Source organism: Hermetia illucens, chromosome 2, assembly GCF_905115235.1.
Source record: "Hermetia illucens chromosome 2, iHerIll2.2.curated.20191125, whole genome shotgun sequence".
NCBI classification, from domain to species: Eukaryota; Metazoa; Arthropoda; class Insecta; order Diptera; family Stratiomyidae; genus Hermetia; species Hermetia illucens.
Window position 1 is genome coordinate 110536554 of NC_051850.1, and position 17128 is coordinate 110553681.

At 37.1% G+C, this 17128-nt stretch overlaps 1 protein-coding gene across 10 annotated transcripts in view; it reads right to left on the minus strand.

Moving 5' to 3' along the window:
• Positions 1–527: 527 nt before the first annotated feature.
• Positions 528–17128, minus strand: part of LOC119650268 (protein phosphatase 1 regulatory subunit 12B) — a 218992-nt gene continuing 202391 nt past the window's right edge. For 8 of the 10 annotated variants that reach the window (XM_038052884.1, XM_038052882.1, XM_038052887.1 and 5 more), the window contains one exon: positions 16017–16780. In XM_038052884.1, the coding sequence (XP_037908812.1) occupies positions 16664–16780 (117 nt within the window). In that variant the 3' untranslated portion in view covers positions 16017–16663. Of the gene's footprint in view, positions 1715–16016; positions 16781–17128 lie in introns of those variants that run through there. The other 2 variants (XR_005249251.1, XM_038052883.1) reach the window with 2 other exon arrangements.

Below are 17128 nucleotides of genomic sequence, written 5' to 3' on the forward strand. Positions count from 1 at the left end.
TTGCAAACAACCCCGAATATCAAAAAATAACTGTACTGTATTTTACACTATATCTAGATGCAATTGATACCAAAAAAATCCGATTCCGCGGATCAGACACACGGGATGACCCCCTTAAGTTTTATAAAAGGAATTATTGGAGAACGTTCAAAACACGTTTTCACTGCATGACTGCTGAATGGCAACTATTTAGTAAAGGCACAACAAATGCACCCAAATGAAGAATTCAAAATCATTTCCGTCATCAAATGAACTTTATTTTCTTACTTCCAAATTTAACTTGAAAAAACATTTTCAGAAAACATTCCAGAAAAATGGTATGGTGTTTCAAATTTATTGTTCTGTAATTTCGTTAAATTTACTAATCTAATTATAAACTGTTTACACTTCTAAATAATAAATTACCGAAGCACTTTTAAGGCAAGACATTTTATTTTATTTTTATTCAATAAATAGACTTAGAATATATATATCCATGAAAACAGAACTGAAAAATGTCTACAACAAAAATAAAAAACTCTGAAATGTTCATTTGTAATTCTTTTTATTATTTTTCATTTTACATTTTATTTACGATTAGACAGCATTCTAACTTTTAAAAGAATTACTAATAACAAATTAAAATAAAAGTTAAGAATTATTTCGAAACACATTTCTTTACAAGTTAAAATCATTTATCAAATACAAATACAATAAACAACTAAAACGACTAAAAGTGTGATTTTATATTCTTTAACAAAATCAAAAATGTTTTACACATAGTTATGAAAATTTCGATCAATGACATGAAAGAATAGAAAATTTAAAAAATCAAATATGCAAAAAAAATTGTCAAAAATAATAATAGTAAGGGAACGACATAGTAATCATAATAATAATTTATAACATTAAAAATATTCAAAAGTGCTGTAAGTTTTGCATACTTCAAGAAAAAAAAATACTTTCAGAGCAGAGCAGATGATTAGCATATTCTTTGCTTCTTGTTCTATGACGTTATATTACGTACACGTTGAAAATAAATAGCGTAAAAAGATAATAAGAATTGTAAGTGTGATTAACTTAGTCTCTCACTTCGTACATTTACTTCTGCAATACATTCGTTGGAAGTAATTGACCAAAAAGGATGAAATCAAAAGCGAACAATGATGATCAGAGGATTCGTTTGCCATGAAGCTTATTTTTTGTGTTTTGCTTGGAGTTCCTTATGGTACAATTATCAACTATAGTTCAGTTAACATTACAATATTGAAACGTTCAGATATTTACAACAAAATAGAGCGTCATATGATATTATGCATTTGAATTATTTAAAATCAAAACGATCGAATTCCTAAGCGTCTATTGTATTTTTTATTCGTAGTTTTGAGTATACGGCAAAATAGTATTACATTATGTCAACAGTTCAAATCTAAATAAAGCATTACAATTTTTTATGCTCCTGAAAATTTACAGTTACACAAAACAAACATTTTCGATAGATAAATTTATGTTGGTTTCCGTTCTAGACCGATAATATCTCTTTTAATCTTCGTATAAATAGTATATAAAGGATATATCAAAAGGGTTAAATCTGGTGGATACCTGCATCTAGATCGATTATACACACACATTCCGATTATAACTTTGATTATTTGCTTAATTTGCTAATCACACGAATTAACGCTCCATTTTCTTCCTTGAGACGTTGATTTTCTGCTTTCAACACGTCCAGATGCTGTAAAATGGTGAAACACGAATTAATAAAAATCCATTTTTGCTTTGAGATTGTTATTAAAAATGCCAACTCCTCTGTAATTATTGAATAGGCAAAACGGACATTTCTTTAGGAACAACATTGAAAAAAAAGCCAGGTGAGTTTTGCAAATGAGGGCAACTGACATAGTAACATGTGAACAGAACGATATTGACAGAACATAGTGAAAAGACTAGAATTCGGCATTGGAACGACATACTCTTGCACGCACACATACACAAATTAATTTTAGGATAACTTATATACATAAAAAACAATGCATGTTTCAAACAATTGACAACCGGAATCAAGGTGATGTATGTAACGTTGATAACGATAAACTTATTCAATCAAACTCGATATTTATTTGCTTAAGATCAACCAACACTTGGAACTAAGAAAATATTTGGAAATACTTTTTAGAATCGACGAACACTTGTCCTAGATGACAGACAATTTCAACAAAGAGAGAATAAAAGTGATTTGAATTGGGTCGTAACGTATGGATAGTACGAAATACAATTCATACAGGTTAGCCCTACGGATAGAGTCGTCTCATACTACTTAGCACCCGCTGACTTCAGATGGCAAAGGCTCACTACCTGTGCTGGGCCGGGGAGGATTTGGTCCTCTATAACAAGATCCGATAACGAGGACTTTCAGATCAGACGCGTATAAATACGTTCAGGATTACCGCGGTTTGTACAGTCCGGCCAGATTCGGCATACTGAACAGTTCGCATTGCCGAAATTGCGGAGATGAGGGAGAACCATCAGGCACTTCTTTTTCGTAAACATCTCTTTTGATACATCAAATGCGAATAAATCTCTAATTGCAGGGCAGAGAGCGGCGCTGGATTCTGCTTTCGTTGTTCTTCTTACAGCAATCACGGTTGTAGGAGTTTGTAGCATCAAAATGGCGCTAACTGGGCTCCTTAGAGTGGCCACTGATACTTACCTGCCTATCCTGCCGCTACGAAGATCATATGGAAATGCCAGGGGTAAAAACGTAAGAGGTAGAGTGTAGAGGATTGGTACCGCATATCACATCGTGGAAGAGCTTCGAAATGGTCGCCCGATGAAGAATATCTACAGACTTCTCGTATTATATCCGGTGAAATTAAAGCATATATGAACGGAATGCAAACTATTCCATGCAGAATAAACGCGGGAGTCTTGACGCCCCTCCCACAGTATTGTTTTATCTAGCAGAAGAATTTACGATTATTCAGTGGAAATCAACGATTGCCAGCCTGTAGCAATCCACAAATTATAGATCCCAGTTCTGTCTGCCTATCATTGATTTTGAGGAGACCTTTGACGTCGTCAATAGGATGCTCTGCGTAAGAACTTTCTATATACGCGTATACCGACACAAAATCTTACGCGTCAAAAGAAAGTCGAAGAATTAAGAGGGAACCATGAGATCATTTCTCAAATACACTTCGCTACTTTGTTGTTATTGTTAAACAAAATGCTTGAGACGTCGGGAGAAGGTTAGCTTGACAGATTTCATTCGTTTGAACGTTTCTTAGTGCAATTCATTAAATAATTTTATCTTCTGCTTACAAGCATTTCTCCTTTCTTCAATTTCGACTATTTTCATAAATTTTGTCAAAATTTGCTTATATTGCTAAATCTAGCTCTTTCCATCGTTCATATAATAAAGACTTGGGCAATGTTAGTCTCACTCTCGCGCGTGGCATTGGAACTTTGGCTCCAGGCGGGTGAGTGCAGTGGTCCTAAATGCCGTTCCGAGGGGAAGGCCATAAGAACGATTGCGAAAATGGATTGTCGTGTCTGTAGGACAGCTTGGTCTTACAACGCTGTGAGAAAAGTATTGTTATAAACAGGAACACAAATGAATAAAAGAACGAGGTGAAGAAATATGAACTCACAGAAAGTCCTGGATAAAATAGTTTGTCGATTAAACTCTCGCAACGGTGAAATTTGTTCTGGTTGTGGCCAGGAGTTAATCGTCAGTGGTGAAAAAAATGGATTTAGCACCTCAGGAATCCACTCACTCGGCGATTGCTCGCAGATAATTTTTCTTAATCCTAGCTTTCAAATGATGAATTTAATGCCATTTTCGGGACCACAAAAAATCCCTACACATGCAGAATAGAAGTTATTATTTTTTGTCCCCCGGGCAACTTGCGAGCTACAATGCCGCGTAGTCGTTCGGACTGCCTCACACAATTGTTCTAAATGGCTGGCCGGAAAAGAGTTCTTATGACCTGCGGTTGCAGCGGCACTTCGCCCAATACCCTCCCCTCCCCTAATATGAATTTTACGGAAATTTGTCGCTTAACGGAGAACCGCAGACCCTTGCATGGAAAATTGCCAAAAAATCTAAATACGAACTGGTTAAATATGAAAGCGACCAAATACATCAAGCAATTCATCAAATTATGCTCAAGGTTTGGGACAGCGATGACTGACAACGAGGCAATATTTGTCCCATACATAACAAGTTGGAAACCGGGAGCTCGGCGCTTTAGATGTAAAAGGTTTTGTTTGTTTCCTCTGTAAGAATATTTGAGTGTGGAACTATCCCATTTGTATGTAGCTCGTAATGTGTATGTACAGTTGCGAAAAAATAGCAGTGTAAGGATGACATTAATTTTAATTGTTTTATTTTTTTTTACTAAGTATTTATTTTTGTTTTCAATTGTACGGGATGTATATTGAGTGTCTACTTTGTGCACAGCTGAAAAAAGTAACCAATAAATCAAACGGTTTCTAGGAAATGGCATTTTTAAGTTCGCCAAAAACCCACTTAAGTTGGGAGACCGAGAAATAGAGAAACATTTTATAGTCTGATGAGTCCAAGATTAGAGAAAAGCTATGTAAAAAGCCCACCTTATTCCGTCTTTGACCCCAAATATACTGTAATAAATCGGGAAACCAGAAGCTCGGTGCTTCAGGTATGAAAGGTTTTGTTTGCTTCTTCTGTCAGTATATTTGAATGTAGAACTATCCCATTTGTACGTAGTCCGTTGTGTACATGCATTTAGCATGTCAGACTACTCACTTTAGTGTGATATTGATATTTAGTTGCAGTAAATTTACACGGTAAACTCAATTTGGAGCTACTGTAACTTTGTTAGTAATAGTACAATTTTGACCAAACTTGAGGATAACATGCTTGATATTATATTTATACTACTACAAACTTTTATAAAGCTAGGGTAAACTTAAGGGGAGTTTTTACTCAATTTCCCCAAAAATATAGTAATATACTATTATTAACTTAATTTGAGCAGATATCGATATGGAGAGTAGAGGGGCTTGGACATCATATAGAGGCAGCTGCGTGAATTTTTTCAGATTTTATGGTTGGGTAGTTTCTGAGAATGGGTCCCTTAAAAAATCATCACTTTGGGCGTCATCATCACTGGGCGTTCATAGTTCCCACCTTCTCACAAGTAAATTTCATGCCAATTGGTATAGTCATTTCTGAGAAAAGAGCGCGTGAAAGACAGACAACCTTGAATCGATTTTAATAAGGTTTTGTTTTACAAACAAGACCTTAAAAACGGGACATCACCCAGTAAAGCATTTATAGAGGTATATCGTTGTTGAGTAACATGTATGAGTTATTCTCCTAACTATCCTGTTAGCCCGGAACATCATTGGCCCATACCAAAGAGGCTTAGGCACTCCAGGCAAATCAGCAACAGATCAAGATTTTTCTCTATTGATGATAGCATAGCAAGAGTGAAAATGTAGACGGTCATGAAAGAACTCGGTATTCCATCTAAATTAATAAAACTGATTAAGCTGACCAATGTGCGAGGTCAAATCAAAACAAGAGGATCATTCGCGAGATCATTTACCATCAACAATGGTCTAAGACACGTCCAGTAGTCTACATCCAGGTCCAGTAGGAACAAAATTCTAAACCTAATTCATAAAGTTATTGCATTAAAAGTTCCCCCATCATAGTTACTCTATCCTAAATCTGCAGCCATATACTAGAATAGGACGGGCTAATATTTGAAAGAGGTAAGTTCAAATTTTATAGTTGGTACACCAACCATTACAGTACACACCATTATGTATTTTTTAAGATTTTGGGGTTAGATAGGTTCTGAAAACGCGACCTGTTACACTGTTCTGGGCATACATTTTGAGCCTTCATGCCTCTACGTTTCAGTCAATATAAATAATATCATTTTTGAAAAGTAATAGTCGAGCCCTTTTGTTTGATAACTCACATGACCATATTCTATGAAAAAAAAAATTTACACCACCTTTGCAAATATAGTGGAAGCCCCCTTAAATTTAACGGAAAATGGCACCAAAATGCTATATGTAAAGGGATTCATAGGCCACATGTTCTCATCAAATTTCATGACAATAGCTTCAACTGTTTCCGAATAAATCACATATGACAGACATACATCGAATTAATTCTAATAAGGCTTCGTTTCACAAAAAGCCTTAAAAATCCCGGGCTTAGGTGAACATTGTGCAGTCCACTCCCTCTTCCAAATCGCATGAATTATTCTAATTTTCTTGAATCTCTTAATTCAACGTTCACGAGAACACTCCTTCTTCCAATTTTCAGTGGATCTGAATAGAAGGTTTCGGCTTAAGTATGCACAAAGTTTTACTGGGGATGGAATTGAAATGGGAACCATTTGACCATCTCAAGTTTCTCATCCGCCTCAGATTACGAGCACTGATTTTAGGATCCCTCTTCCCTAATGAATTGCGTCAACAACTCTACCATGTCATTTACATAGCACGTTTGTTCCAAGCCCAGATAAAGGACGAAAGTTGAGGCAGTCGTCGTTGTGCTATCCTAACTCACACAAAGAGGTAAATGAAACATAGTTAGAATTACTCCCCTATACTAAATCTTACCTAATCTTTCCTGCTGACAGTTCCCGTAACATGCTAACCAACGAGATGCATTCAATGTCTTTGGCAAAAATTATCGCGCTGAATAAAAAGCCTCGGCGAAATGTTAGGGCGTTCATTTCAGTCGATGCGGCAGGACGGGCCCCGGTCTTACCGAGAAATTATAGTATTCGGAAATACGAATACGTTTGTATTCACTTTCGAAAGTGAGAATACAGCTGGATTTGTATTCACTTCGTATTTACGAATACAAATATACTCAATACTGGTTTGGGGATGGGGTTTGAAACATACAACGAGGGTAGCCTACGTATATTCGATTTGCAGGCGATACTCACGGTCTTGCATCTTGATCTTTATGATAAAATTGACGCTCCAAATGGCGAGAGACATCTGTATCGTCTTATCAAAAGCAGACATCAGCACACACATGATCGATCACTCTGTTGCATTGATGTCAAAAACAGTACTGACGCAATTTCAATGAAATCGGGGAAAGCAAGAGGACCTGATGACATTGCTGCGGAACTACTAACGTAATACAAGTTGCGCGGTTACTGATGGAGAAGTATCGCTCTCTCTACATTGGATTTGGTTCTAGAGAAGGCGTTTGAGCCTCAACCACACAAACTCATGTGCTATGCACTGCGCCAACATCAGAGGAACTCGTTCAGTCAAAAATGATCCCTCTCTGATCTCGAACAACTTGTATTAAAGTGGAATGGTCGCCTCATGCAATACGGTCTAAAACTGAATCTGAATAAAACAGAATTTTTGACAACTGGCCCCAATGAAACAGCGCAACAATGACCTAAACAGATCTAAGTAACTGAAATATCACGGATCAATGCTGTCAGTCAATGGTAAACTAGGTTATGAAATTGCTTCACGCATTAACACAACCTGGATGAAGTGGCGTTCCACAACTGATGGTCTTTATGATCGACATATGAACGAACATTTCAAATTCGAAATTTACCGTAATGTCGACAGTGGAGACAAAGATATTGCACTGGACCAGTGGCGTATCACGGCATGATCACCTCCGAAATGAGGACATCCACGATTGATATAAGGCTTAACGAATTGTGAAAACACACACTTGAAAAGATTAATCTAAACATCAAGACTCCGCTGAATCAATTCCACCGACGTTCCAAATGAATTCTGCATAGATGATCGCTTAGGTCAATCAAACCAACATCTCTTCACCGCACAGACTAAAAGGTGCAACTGCTCCAAACACGCAAGAGGCTGCGTTCATAGCAATAATATATCAATGTAGGTCCGTAGATAATCCAGCGAGTTCTAAACCTGTTGTTCGCAGAGTGGGGAAGAATTGTTGGGACTACCGCTTCTGTCCCATCAGCGATTGGCGCATTACCGCGGAGATTGCGTTTGACTGTTGGGTTTTATAAAATGGGTTCCTGGTTGTTACCAGAAAACAAGTTACTTTCACATATTGCAATTTTATGATTTTTAAGGGTCCAAGGATTCAGAGAATATACATTTTGACTGCCTATAATTTTGCTACTGATACTCTAATTGTCTCAATTAGACTGTTCGAATTGTCAGGATATCCAAAAACTGTAGTCATTATGAAAACTATAATAATAATAATCGTTGGCACAACAATCCATATTGGATCAGGGCCTTGAAGTGTGTTAGAGCACTTCATTCAAGACCGTAATGGTACACTAGGAGGCAATGTGGTCAGCATTGCGCTCCACCAGCTTTTTAAGAAAACATTTTTTTAAATTTCATAAGCAAACGGCTAATATTCATTTTCTATTCCGCGAATTTCCTATCAATGGTAGTTTCATAAATGATAGTATTATCTATTATATATGATGCATGGAACGTTTTCACAACTTTCATCGTTAAGTCTGTTGAGGAGTATATTGCAAGCAATTGCCGTCCCCAATACATTTTGTCTTCTTCGTTTAAGTACTGCACAAGCCTCCCTTAAGCTGAGGTGAGGTTTCTGATTTTATAATCTCAAGAGTTTTACGTTTTTCTTCCTTGAACGTCAGAAATATTCACCGGTAAAAATTTCTCAAATCTAGATGTGAAGCGTGCCAATAATAAAACTAGTTTCGAAAAGCATTCATCGAGATCCTTTATTTGAGTAAATGTAGAAAATGGAGGAAACCGTAGCTGAATACGATTCAAACGATTAGTTGTTTAGAGTTGCTCAAAATATACGCTCGAAAAATGAAACTGTTTAACAAGCATAAATCATAATGACGAATTCTGGCCACGCTTTCAGGCAGGTATTAGGTTGGGAAAACTGTTTTCGTATCGCGTCAGGAAAGTTTATTGTTTCTTTCAGTACTTATTCAATTTCAATAAATTAACATTTTTTAGAAAGGTTACCTAAACTACATTTCCTGTGTGGAAATTTTATTTTTTCATTTAACAAACTTGCCCAAAAGTGGAATGAACGCTGCACGCAGCACGATCTCTGACTGAATCTAAATAAAACAGTTTTTGATGGCCGGCACCATCATGTCATTGTCAGTTAAATGAAGTAACGTTCACAACTTGCATAATTTATGGTCGGCCTATCCACAAACGTCTAAAATCCAGAATCTACCCTCTGAGGTTCAAAGTGTTGGTCGGCATAATACGTTACGATCAGATTCAAAATTAGAATATCCGTGATCGATATGTGATTACACCAATCGTCAATGATGAGATTTAATTTGCGATAATAGGAGCTCGCTAGCTGAGATTGACCTGGACATCAAAGTTGATGTGAAATGACCGAAACAACGATGGCTTGATATGCTAGATATTGAATTGAAAGGCTGTTCACCCCACCCGGAACAAGCGCATGGCCGACCTCACTACTGAACAAAGACAAAAGATAGATTCGTATCATTTTGGATTTTCATTTCTAGGAGACAAAAATACATTACTCTAAAAGATTTGATATGGGAAAATTCAATATAAAAGAATTACTCCGCGCTAATTGACATCCACCATTTTTTTCCTATTCGCTCCTTTATAGAATATAGGGCATTGACACAGTCTATTCGTTCTTATTACTATATATTATTATTATTGTTTCCCACATTTTATTTCCAATGAGACTATGCTTCATTATCGTAACTCTTAATGCTTTGTAAGTGATAAGCTTACAGCCGCGGAGACAAACACAACAGATCCATGACGACCGGGATTGGAACTCGGAGCAACCAGAACGAGAGCGTACGTTGTACCGCCTTAACCATCGCGCTCTTCAATAAAATTGAACATGCAAATATTCGAGAGATTGATGATGGATTTGACTAGATTCACCAAAAATGCACCATATCTGATTGTCACGTGATTTATATGGGTGCCATAAACTTCGATTTGGAGTGCAGTGCGTCAAAAATAACAACGCGACATCGATATCGGTTGCTTGCATTCTAGGACGACTTACTTGTCGATTTTCTTGGAATAGTGGATTCAACTACTTATTGCAACCTACTTTAAAGTTGTCACATTTCCTTGATATGTAACCAATCTATCGACCCTTTCGCCTTCTCGTCAACACGCTCCCGGATATCTAACTCTTTACTTATTATCGACTCTCACCAGACTACCCCAACGCATCACGCAAACATGAATTGATGAAAGTTTGGATTAACAGTGGTGGCCACTTCTCATGTGCTACTCCCATACATTACAAGAAAGAGAACATTGGCGTAAAATAAACCCAACTTGATGTTACTGTTGAGATTATTGTATTTCCAGATTTTGAACAAACGGCGAAAGCGAATTTAGCACTGTTAATATGCCGAGCGATATCAATTTCGACGGCAAAAATAACGTTACCCAGATGTACAAATATTCGGCGTTTTCGATGTTTTAGCGTCAAGCAGAAAACCATACTAGAAGGTTTTTTTTATACATAGATCGTTAACTTAACTATCCCAGGATACACTGCAAATTCAAAGCGAAATTCATGTTCCTGTAGTTTTTATGAGGCCCAGACGCGAGCGTCCAGAAAGTAGTCGCTTCATGTCCTTATGTAACCTTGCAACACTATGTAAATAGCTTATTTATAAAAACACGCAATTTGTATCTGTTGTAACTATATTTTATTTGAAATTAAGAAGACTTTTTAAACAACTTTTTTTTTCAAGCGTGTTTTTCTTAAAATGACTTGTTTCACATTCACTGGAATTCTAACTCACAAAATAATATACCGAGCATTGTTACTCTAAGATGGCGAAGAGGTAAACGGAGCATCAGTTCTGTCAATTGAATCAACGCCAAATGACCAAAGAGCACTTCCACGTGGTAGCACCGGGAAGCGCTGTATTCACATTGACTTGCTAGTCCAAGGCCTTGGCCGATCAGACTCGAGCCTGCATAGGGACTCATTTGCAGGGGCTACGGCCACGAAGCCTCACCAGAGGTTATCTGATACCACAGGGACCGGGATAGCTCTCTGAGATCATATGCCTCAGGAGAATTCTTGGAAGATTCTGTTCTCGGCCCAATTATTTGGGCATGGGTAGAGCTCCTTATGAGCTGGACCCGGAATTATAGGACATTTTGGAGAGGAATGCATGTCGAATATGCCATTCAAAACTCCAATCGCTCACCCGAAGTATCGTCATAGAGCCAGCAACAATTCCATTGGAGGCTATGCGTACGTGCATCCCCAAGTGGCCGGAGCGTTTACGGCTCTGTCTCAGTAATGAATAATCCGCTCATTTTGAATAATTCGTAACTCATTAGAATTGTATTTCCTTCCGCTTTCTTTAAAACAAGTCGGGAAACCGGAACCTAGACGCTTCAGGTATGAAAGGTTTCGTATATTTCTTTTATAAAGAGACTTGAGCGTGCATTTGTCCCATTAGTATGTAGCACGTAATATATGCATATATTATGTGCAAATATCCACTTTCAAGCGAAATTGACATTCCAAGTCTTGAATCTGCACAGAAGTGACCGCTTTGACCTATAACTATAATATAGTTATAACTTTGTTATTAATAGTGCGATTTTCACCAAGAAGGATCATGCTCTATGCTGTAGCTTATATTTCTGCAAAATTTCGTGATTCTAGGGTGAACTTAAGGGGGGTTTTCCTGTCAATTACTAAAAATTATAGTATTGTACTACTATTAACTTCATTTGAACAGGCGACAGCCTCTTGATTTTTCAGATTTTTCGTTTGTACAGCTTCTGAGAATGGGTTTGTTAAAGAAATGATCACGTTCAACCACTCGGACTAAGACCGGCTTCGAAAAGTACTAACCGAGACCTTTAATTTGATACCTCACATGACTATATTTGATAAAAAAAAAAATTACACGCCCCTTTTGCATGTATGAGGACCCCCCCCCCCCCCTTAAATTCGAGTCGCTATGTGCGTGAGCGTTCACAGTTCCCACCATTCTGCCGCATTTGGTGTCGCGCTATAACCGCCTCCGAGAAAAATGCGTTTTGTGTTTACACAAAACCTTAAAAAGAACATTTTACATTCGACATTTTGCTCATGAGTTATGGTGTTCCAAAGTACTGACGGTATTTATGGCAATACTGTACAGATCAAGGGGCAGAATTTATTATGATCTCACATCAACCTAATTTACCTTAAGGGTCTCGGATAAAAACCCTGCGAAGTCCATCTACTACTCAATGAAGGCAAAATAAACTGCTAATTCAGGGAGCTGAAAATCGACGCAATGTGGCTTCAGATGAGACATAAAAGCAGAAAACCGAAAGCTAGTGGTTTCGGGTATGAAAGGTTTTATGTATTTCATATTTAAAAAAATGTAAAAGTTTTATTTGTACGCAACTATGACTTATTAGTTATGTACATGCATTTAATATGTCAGATTATTCATTTAATGTGTTTTTTAGATTTTTCAATTGGGTAATTGTGAGAATGAGTCCCGTCTCACTTTAAATTTGTACTTTTTAATTCCACACTCTCCTACTTTGTAGCCAATACCAAATCTCACAGATATTTCGTGAAGTACTAATCAAGACCCTTCGTTTCCCTCTTCGTTTGTATGGGGACCCCCTTTCAACTGGAATTTGAAAGTCTCCATATGTATGCCGAATTTAATAGCTGTTTCAGAGAAAAGTATGTGTGTTAGATCGAGATTTTAGGAAGGTTCTGTTTTAATAGAAAACCTTAAAAAACGGCGCAGTGTCATTCCAGTTTTCCATTCTATGCGTGGCTAAGGCAATGTCGGTGGATTATAACTTTATTTTATTTTTTATTCATCTCGTTCATTGTGGATCCTTTCCCGTTCCCTTATAAATTTTATTTTCTAAAACGCAATTCTATGAAATTTTTCATTCCGACTGGCTAGGCATAATGGGGTTAAGCGAAATAAAATTGACGGATTCTCTACAGAGAATTCTTTTCTGCTACTACTCTATAGAGCATGTCAAGCACAAATTCGGTATCGCACTATTGCTAATGGCACGGGTACTCTAATGAACTGCGAACCGATTTGAGATATTAAGTTCTAAGATTCTCCCCAGAATGAGAAGCATATCCATGATAGAGTGATACGCTATAATGTAGAGGAGGATGGAGCCTACTACGAAAAAACATACAGGAGATTCGACTCTCGTCGCATTGCTTGAATTTGCATGCTAGAAGAAAAACCTAGCGCATGTTCGACGCTCTTCACTCATTTGGACGTGAAAAATTTTGCGTTTTTTTCTGATGTTACAGTCGTATATGTGATGCAGTGCATTGCTGTGCGGCCACGGGACAGCAAACACAATCTGGGTGCCATCAGGACACCGACACACCAATTCATAAACCATAAGCGCCATGAATCAGTTAATTACCTCGTAAGTACTCTGCACATATGCAATGGTATTTCAGGCCGCCCAGAAACTTGATTTACTTCTCCTGTTGGTACAGATCAAAATAGAAAGGGCGACAGATTCTGGTATGTACTGGGGAAATATAGCTTCATGAAACGTAAACGACTACGGTGAAAGATTTATGAATCGATACAACCTTCCCCGTCCCGTAATAGATAGCACAATATTTATCTCAACTAGCCGACGAGGAAAGCCTTATCAGACACACATTGTACTCATCAATAGTGTTGATCTCCATGACCCTAATGTTTTCACACACATGGCAGTCAACATCAACACCCCCGGCCATAATATTATAGTTAAATTTTCCGCAAATATGAGATACACGGAAATCAATGACTGGCGATACCTGCGTGGAAATCTGCGAGCACATCATTGCTTGCAATTCGCAATCTATGCAGGTCAATATCAAAGCATATTGTACGAATATTATTCTCACGTGTATCTTACGTAGACACAAAAACTGTATTTAAAAGAATATTTTAAATAAAGAATTGTTCAGTCCAATTGATTACTTCAAGCCTTTTTATTTGTTCCCCCGTGAGGCTGCTAGGGACGACTGACTAAGTTGAGTTGTATATTACCCATTGATGCTTCACTAAGGGTTATTTGATCAAAAGTTTTCTTCGGAGCAGTTGACGATACAAGAATCGTCAACTGAAAGCATTACGATTTCTGCCTTAAAATGTGCGCAACAAGCACTGACAAAATCATCGCCTAATGATCACAGACTGTCGTTTCCACTAATCATTAAGTTGAGATTATTCCGCATTAGCATCCTTGTTACGTAAAATCATTTAGATCTTCTGTTTCCCCACACACTAGGCACCCAATCTTTTCTTTCTTATTATTTCTTCCCCTTAGCATCGTACTTAGTACTGCGCAAGTGGTAAGCCTGCAGCAGCGGAAAAAACGCTCAGCCATGTAATCGTCACCTATGTGGCGCAGAACGATCAAGGAGAGTAAGCTTCCTCAGAAGTCTTCAGGGAGACTCTGATATATAGTACATTACCAAAGGACAGTAACGATAGCACGTAATCCTAATTAACACCCTCAAAAAAATTTGCACAAGATAATTAAGGTAACCCTTTTACAATCATGCAACTGACTTCTCAGTTTTTGTTCCCTCATTCCTAACCTCTTCTCGATGTATTGGCTATTGAGCTACAGATTGAAACCCCAATCCCCTTGTTTCTCATAATGAAAGCATTACGAAAAACCTGCGAAAAAAACAAATCGGGAAAGCGGAAGCTCGGCGCTTCAGGTATGAACGGTTTTGTTTGTTCCTTCTGTGTGAATATTTAAGTGCAGAACTATCCCATTTGTACGTAGCTCGTTATGTATATGCATTTAGTATGTTAGACTACTCACTTTACTGTGATATCGATATTTAGTTGCAGTAAATTTACACGGTAAAGACAACTTTAAGCTACTGTAACTTTGTTAGTAATAGTATGATTTTGATCAAACTTGGGGATCATATGACTCATATTACATTCTATGCTACTACCAACTTTTGTAACTCTGAGATAAACTTAAGGGGGGTTTTACTTAATTATCCCAAAAATTTTGTAATATACCATTATTAGCTTAATTTGAGCAGATATCGATATGGAGGTTATTTTGAGGCCTGAACGCCATATAGAGGCAGCTTCATGATTTTTTTCAGATTTCTCGGTTGCGTAGTTTCTGAGAACGGGTCCGTTAAAATGTCATCACTTCCTACCCCCTCCCACTCCCCGCCTTTCCAACAAATCTCAAAACTAAGACCGGCTTCGAAAAGTACTAATCGAGACCTTTCATTTGATACCCAACATGACTATATTTGGTGAAAAAAAAATTTACACCCCCCTTTTTCATGTATAGGGACCCCCCCTAAGTCCCAACGTGGGAGGATATCAGTTACTGCATGTCTGGGGGTCCACAGTTCCCACCTTCTCACCAAATTTCGTGCCAATCGGTATAGCCGTTTCTGAGAAAGTGCTTGTGACAGACAGACAGACAAAACCTTATTGGTTTTGTTTTGTAAAAGTTAAAAACGGAACAATTTCACAAATTTATGGCTATCCAGAGATCCTGATGCATAGAATTTATAGAGAGGCGCCACAATATTTTTCAAATTTCCATACCAAAACCGAAGTGCGGTAAGATTGTTTCCGGGAAATATTGGAAGAAACTCCTTCACTCAATACTAACTATGTTTTGTGAAAAATAATTTTCCATTCTCTTTTTAAATAATTCGGGACTCAGTCTTAAGATCATGATGCACACAAGAAGTCAATTTTTTAAAGACACTTTGTGAAAAACAGAATCTTAAAAATTAGATTAAAATATTTTAAAATGTTGGAACATAAACCGAGGCGGCCAACATGAGTACCTTCATACTAAAAATACATCTTTATATTAAAATAAATGTTTATTTAATTTTCATAAAACAGCAACGTTGTCCATTTCAGCAGCATACCACAATCCGCATAAATCGAAGCCTGCACTCCAAGCAGAAGTAGATCCCACAAACGCTTGTTCTGAGAGATCCAAACAATCAAGAGTTTTCCACCTAATATTTTCTATTCATTTTATTTTCGTCTCTAAATTCCTATAAAACGTTGGTTGGTTGTCTTAAGCTCTAACTGACGCAACTGTCAATAATAGAAGTCGACTACACAAAACAGTAATTGTATAAAAATTGTTTTACAATACATAATGATGTAGTACGGAATAAATGACTATACGAAAAATATCATATATGTTTGTATGCACAATATATTATGATTACAGGAAAATTCAATAAAACAATAAATACTTTATCGCCATACCGAGCAAATCGCATCAACGTTCCTCGCTATTAAACTATTCTCCCAAACTTTACGATGTCCTTTATGTAACTTTCCTTCTTTCGACGATTTCGCGTGCATACTCAATGCACTTTCCATGCTTTATACCATTTCTTATAATACAAAGATATTCGCAAATGTCTAATTAAGCATATATGCATAATCAATAGTCAATGAAACAACGATGAATATATGATGGAATTTAGATACAGCAAGATAGGAGATACGGATAGTGTGATGAGTCTTAATAATGCATATTTTGTTTTCTTCTATGAATGTTTTAAATATTTTGATTTAAAGTTGATTTTGATACACTTTGTCGAATATCCTAAACGTTCAGATATATTTCACGCTCGCAAATCCAATGATTCGATTTATTTTTTGTTCTGCTGCTGATTTTGAGCCGAATTTGTAAGTTTAGATACGACACGAGTTAAAGCTCGATTTTCGGCTCGCAGGCGTTCATTCTCAGTCTTATATTTTTGTAGTAGCTATACGATGCGAAAAAGGGTTAATTTAGTAAGCGGTTCTATCTCGTATGTCTTGTTCAGAGTTTTAAGGGTTAATTCAGTTTATTCTGGGAGTTTACAAACACTCATGTTAGACGAGTATCCTTGCAGGTTACGTGCAAATTGTCCAAAATGAATAAGAACAAATTAAGTGTATTTGCCAAATAAAGCCAAGACAAAGAAATAAATAAATATTCACTGTGTTTGCGTGATTGGTTCAAGATCGTTTATAATTTTGACTGGAACGAGGACTGAGAGCGGGCGATTAAAAACATCAAAGTCTGCACATATCATTCAAAAATTAGCATCAAAAACATTTAACACGGAGTG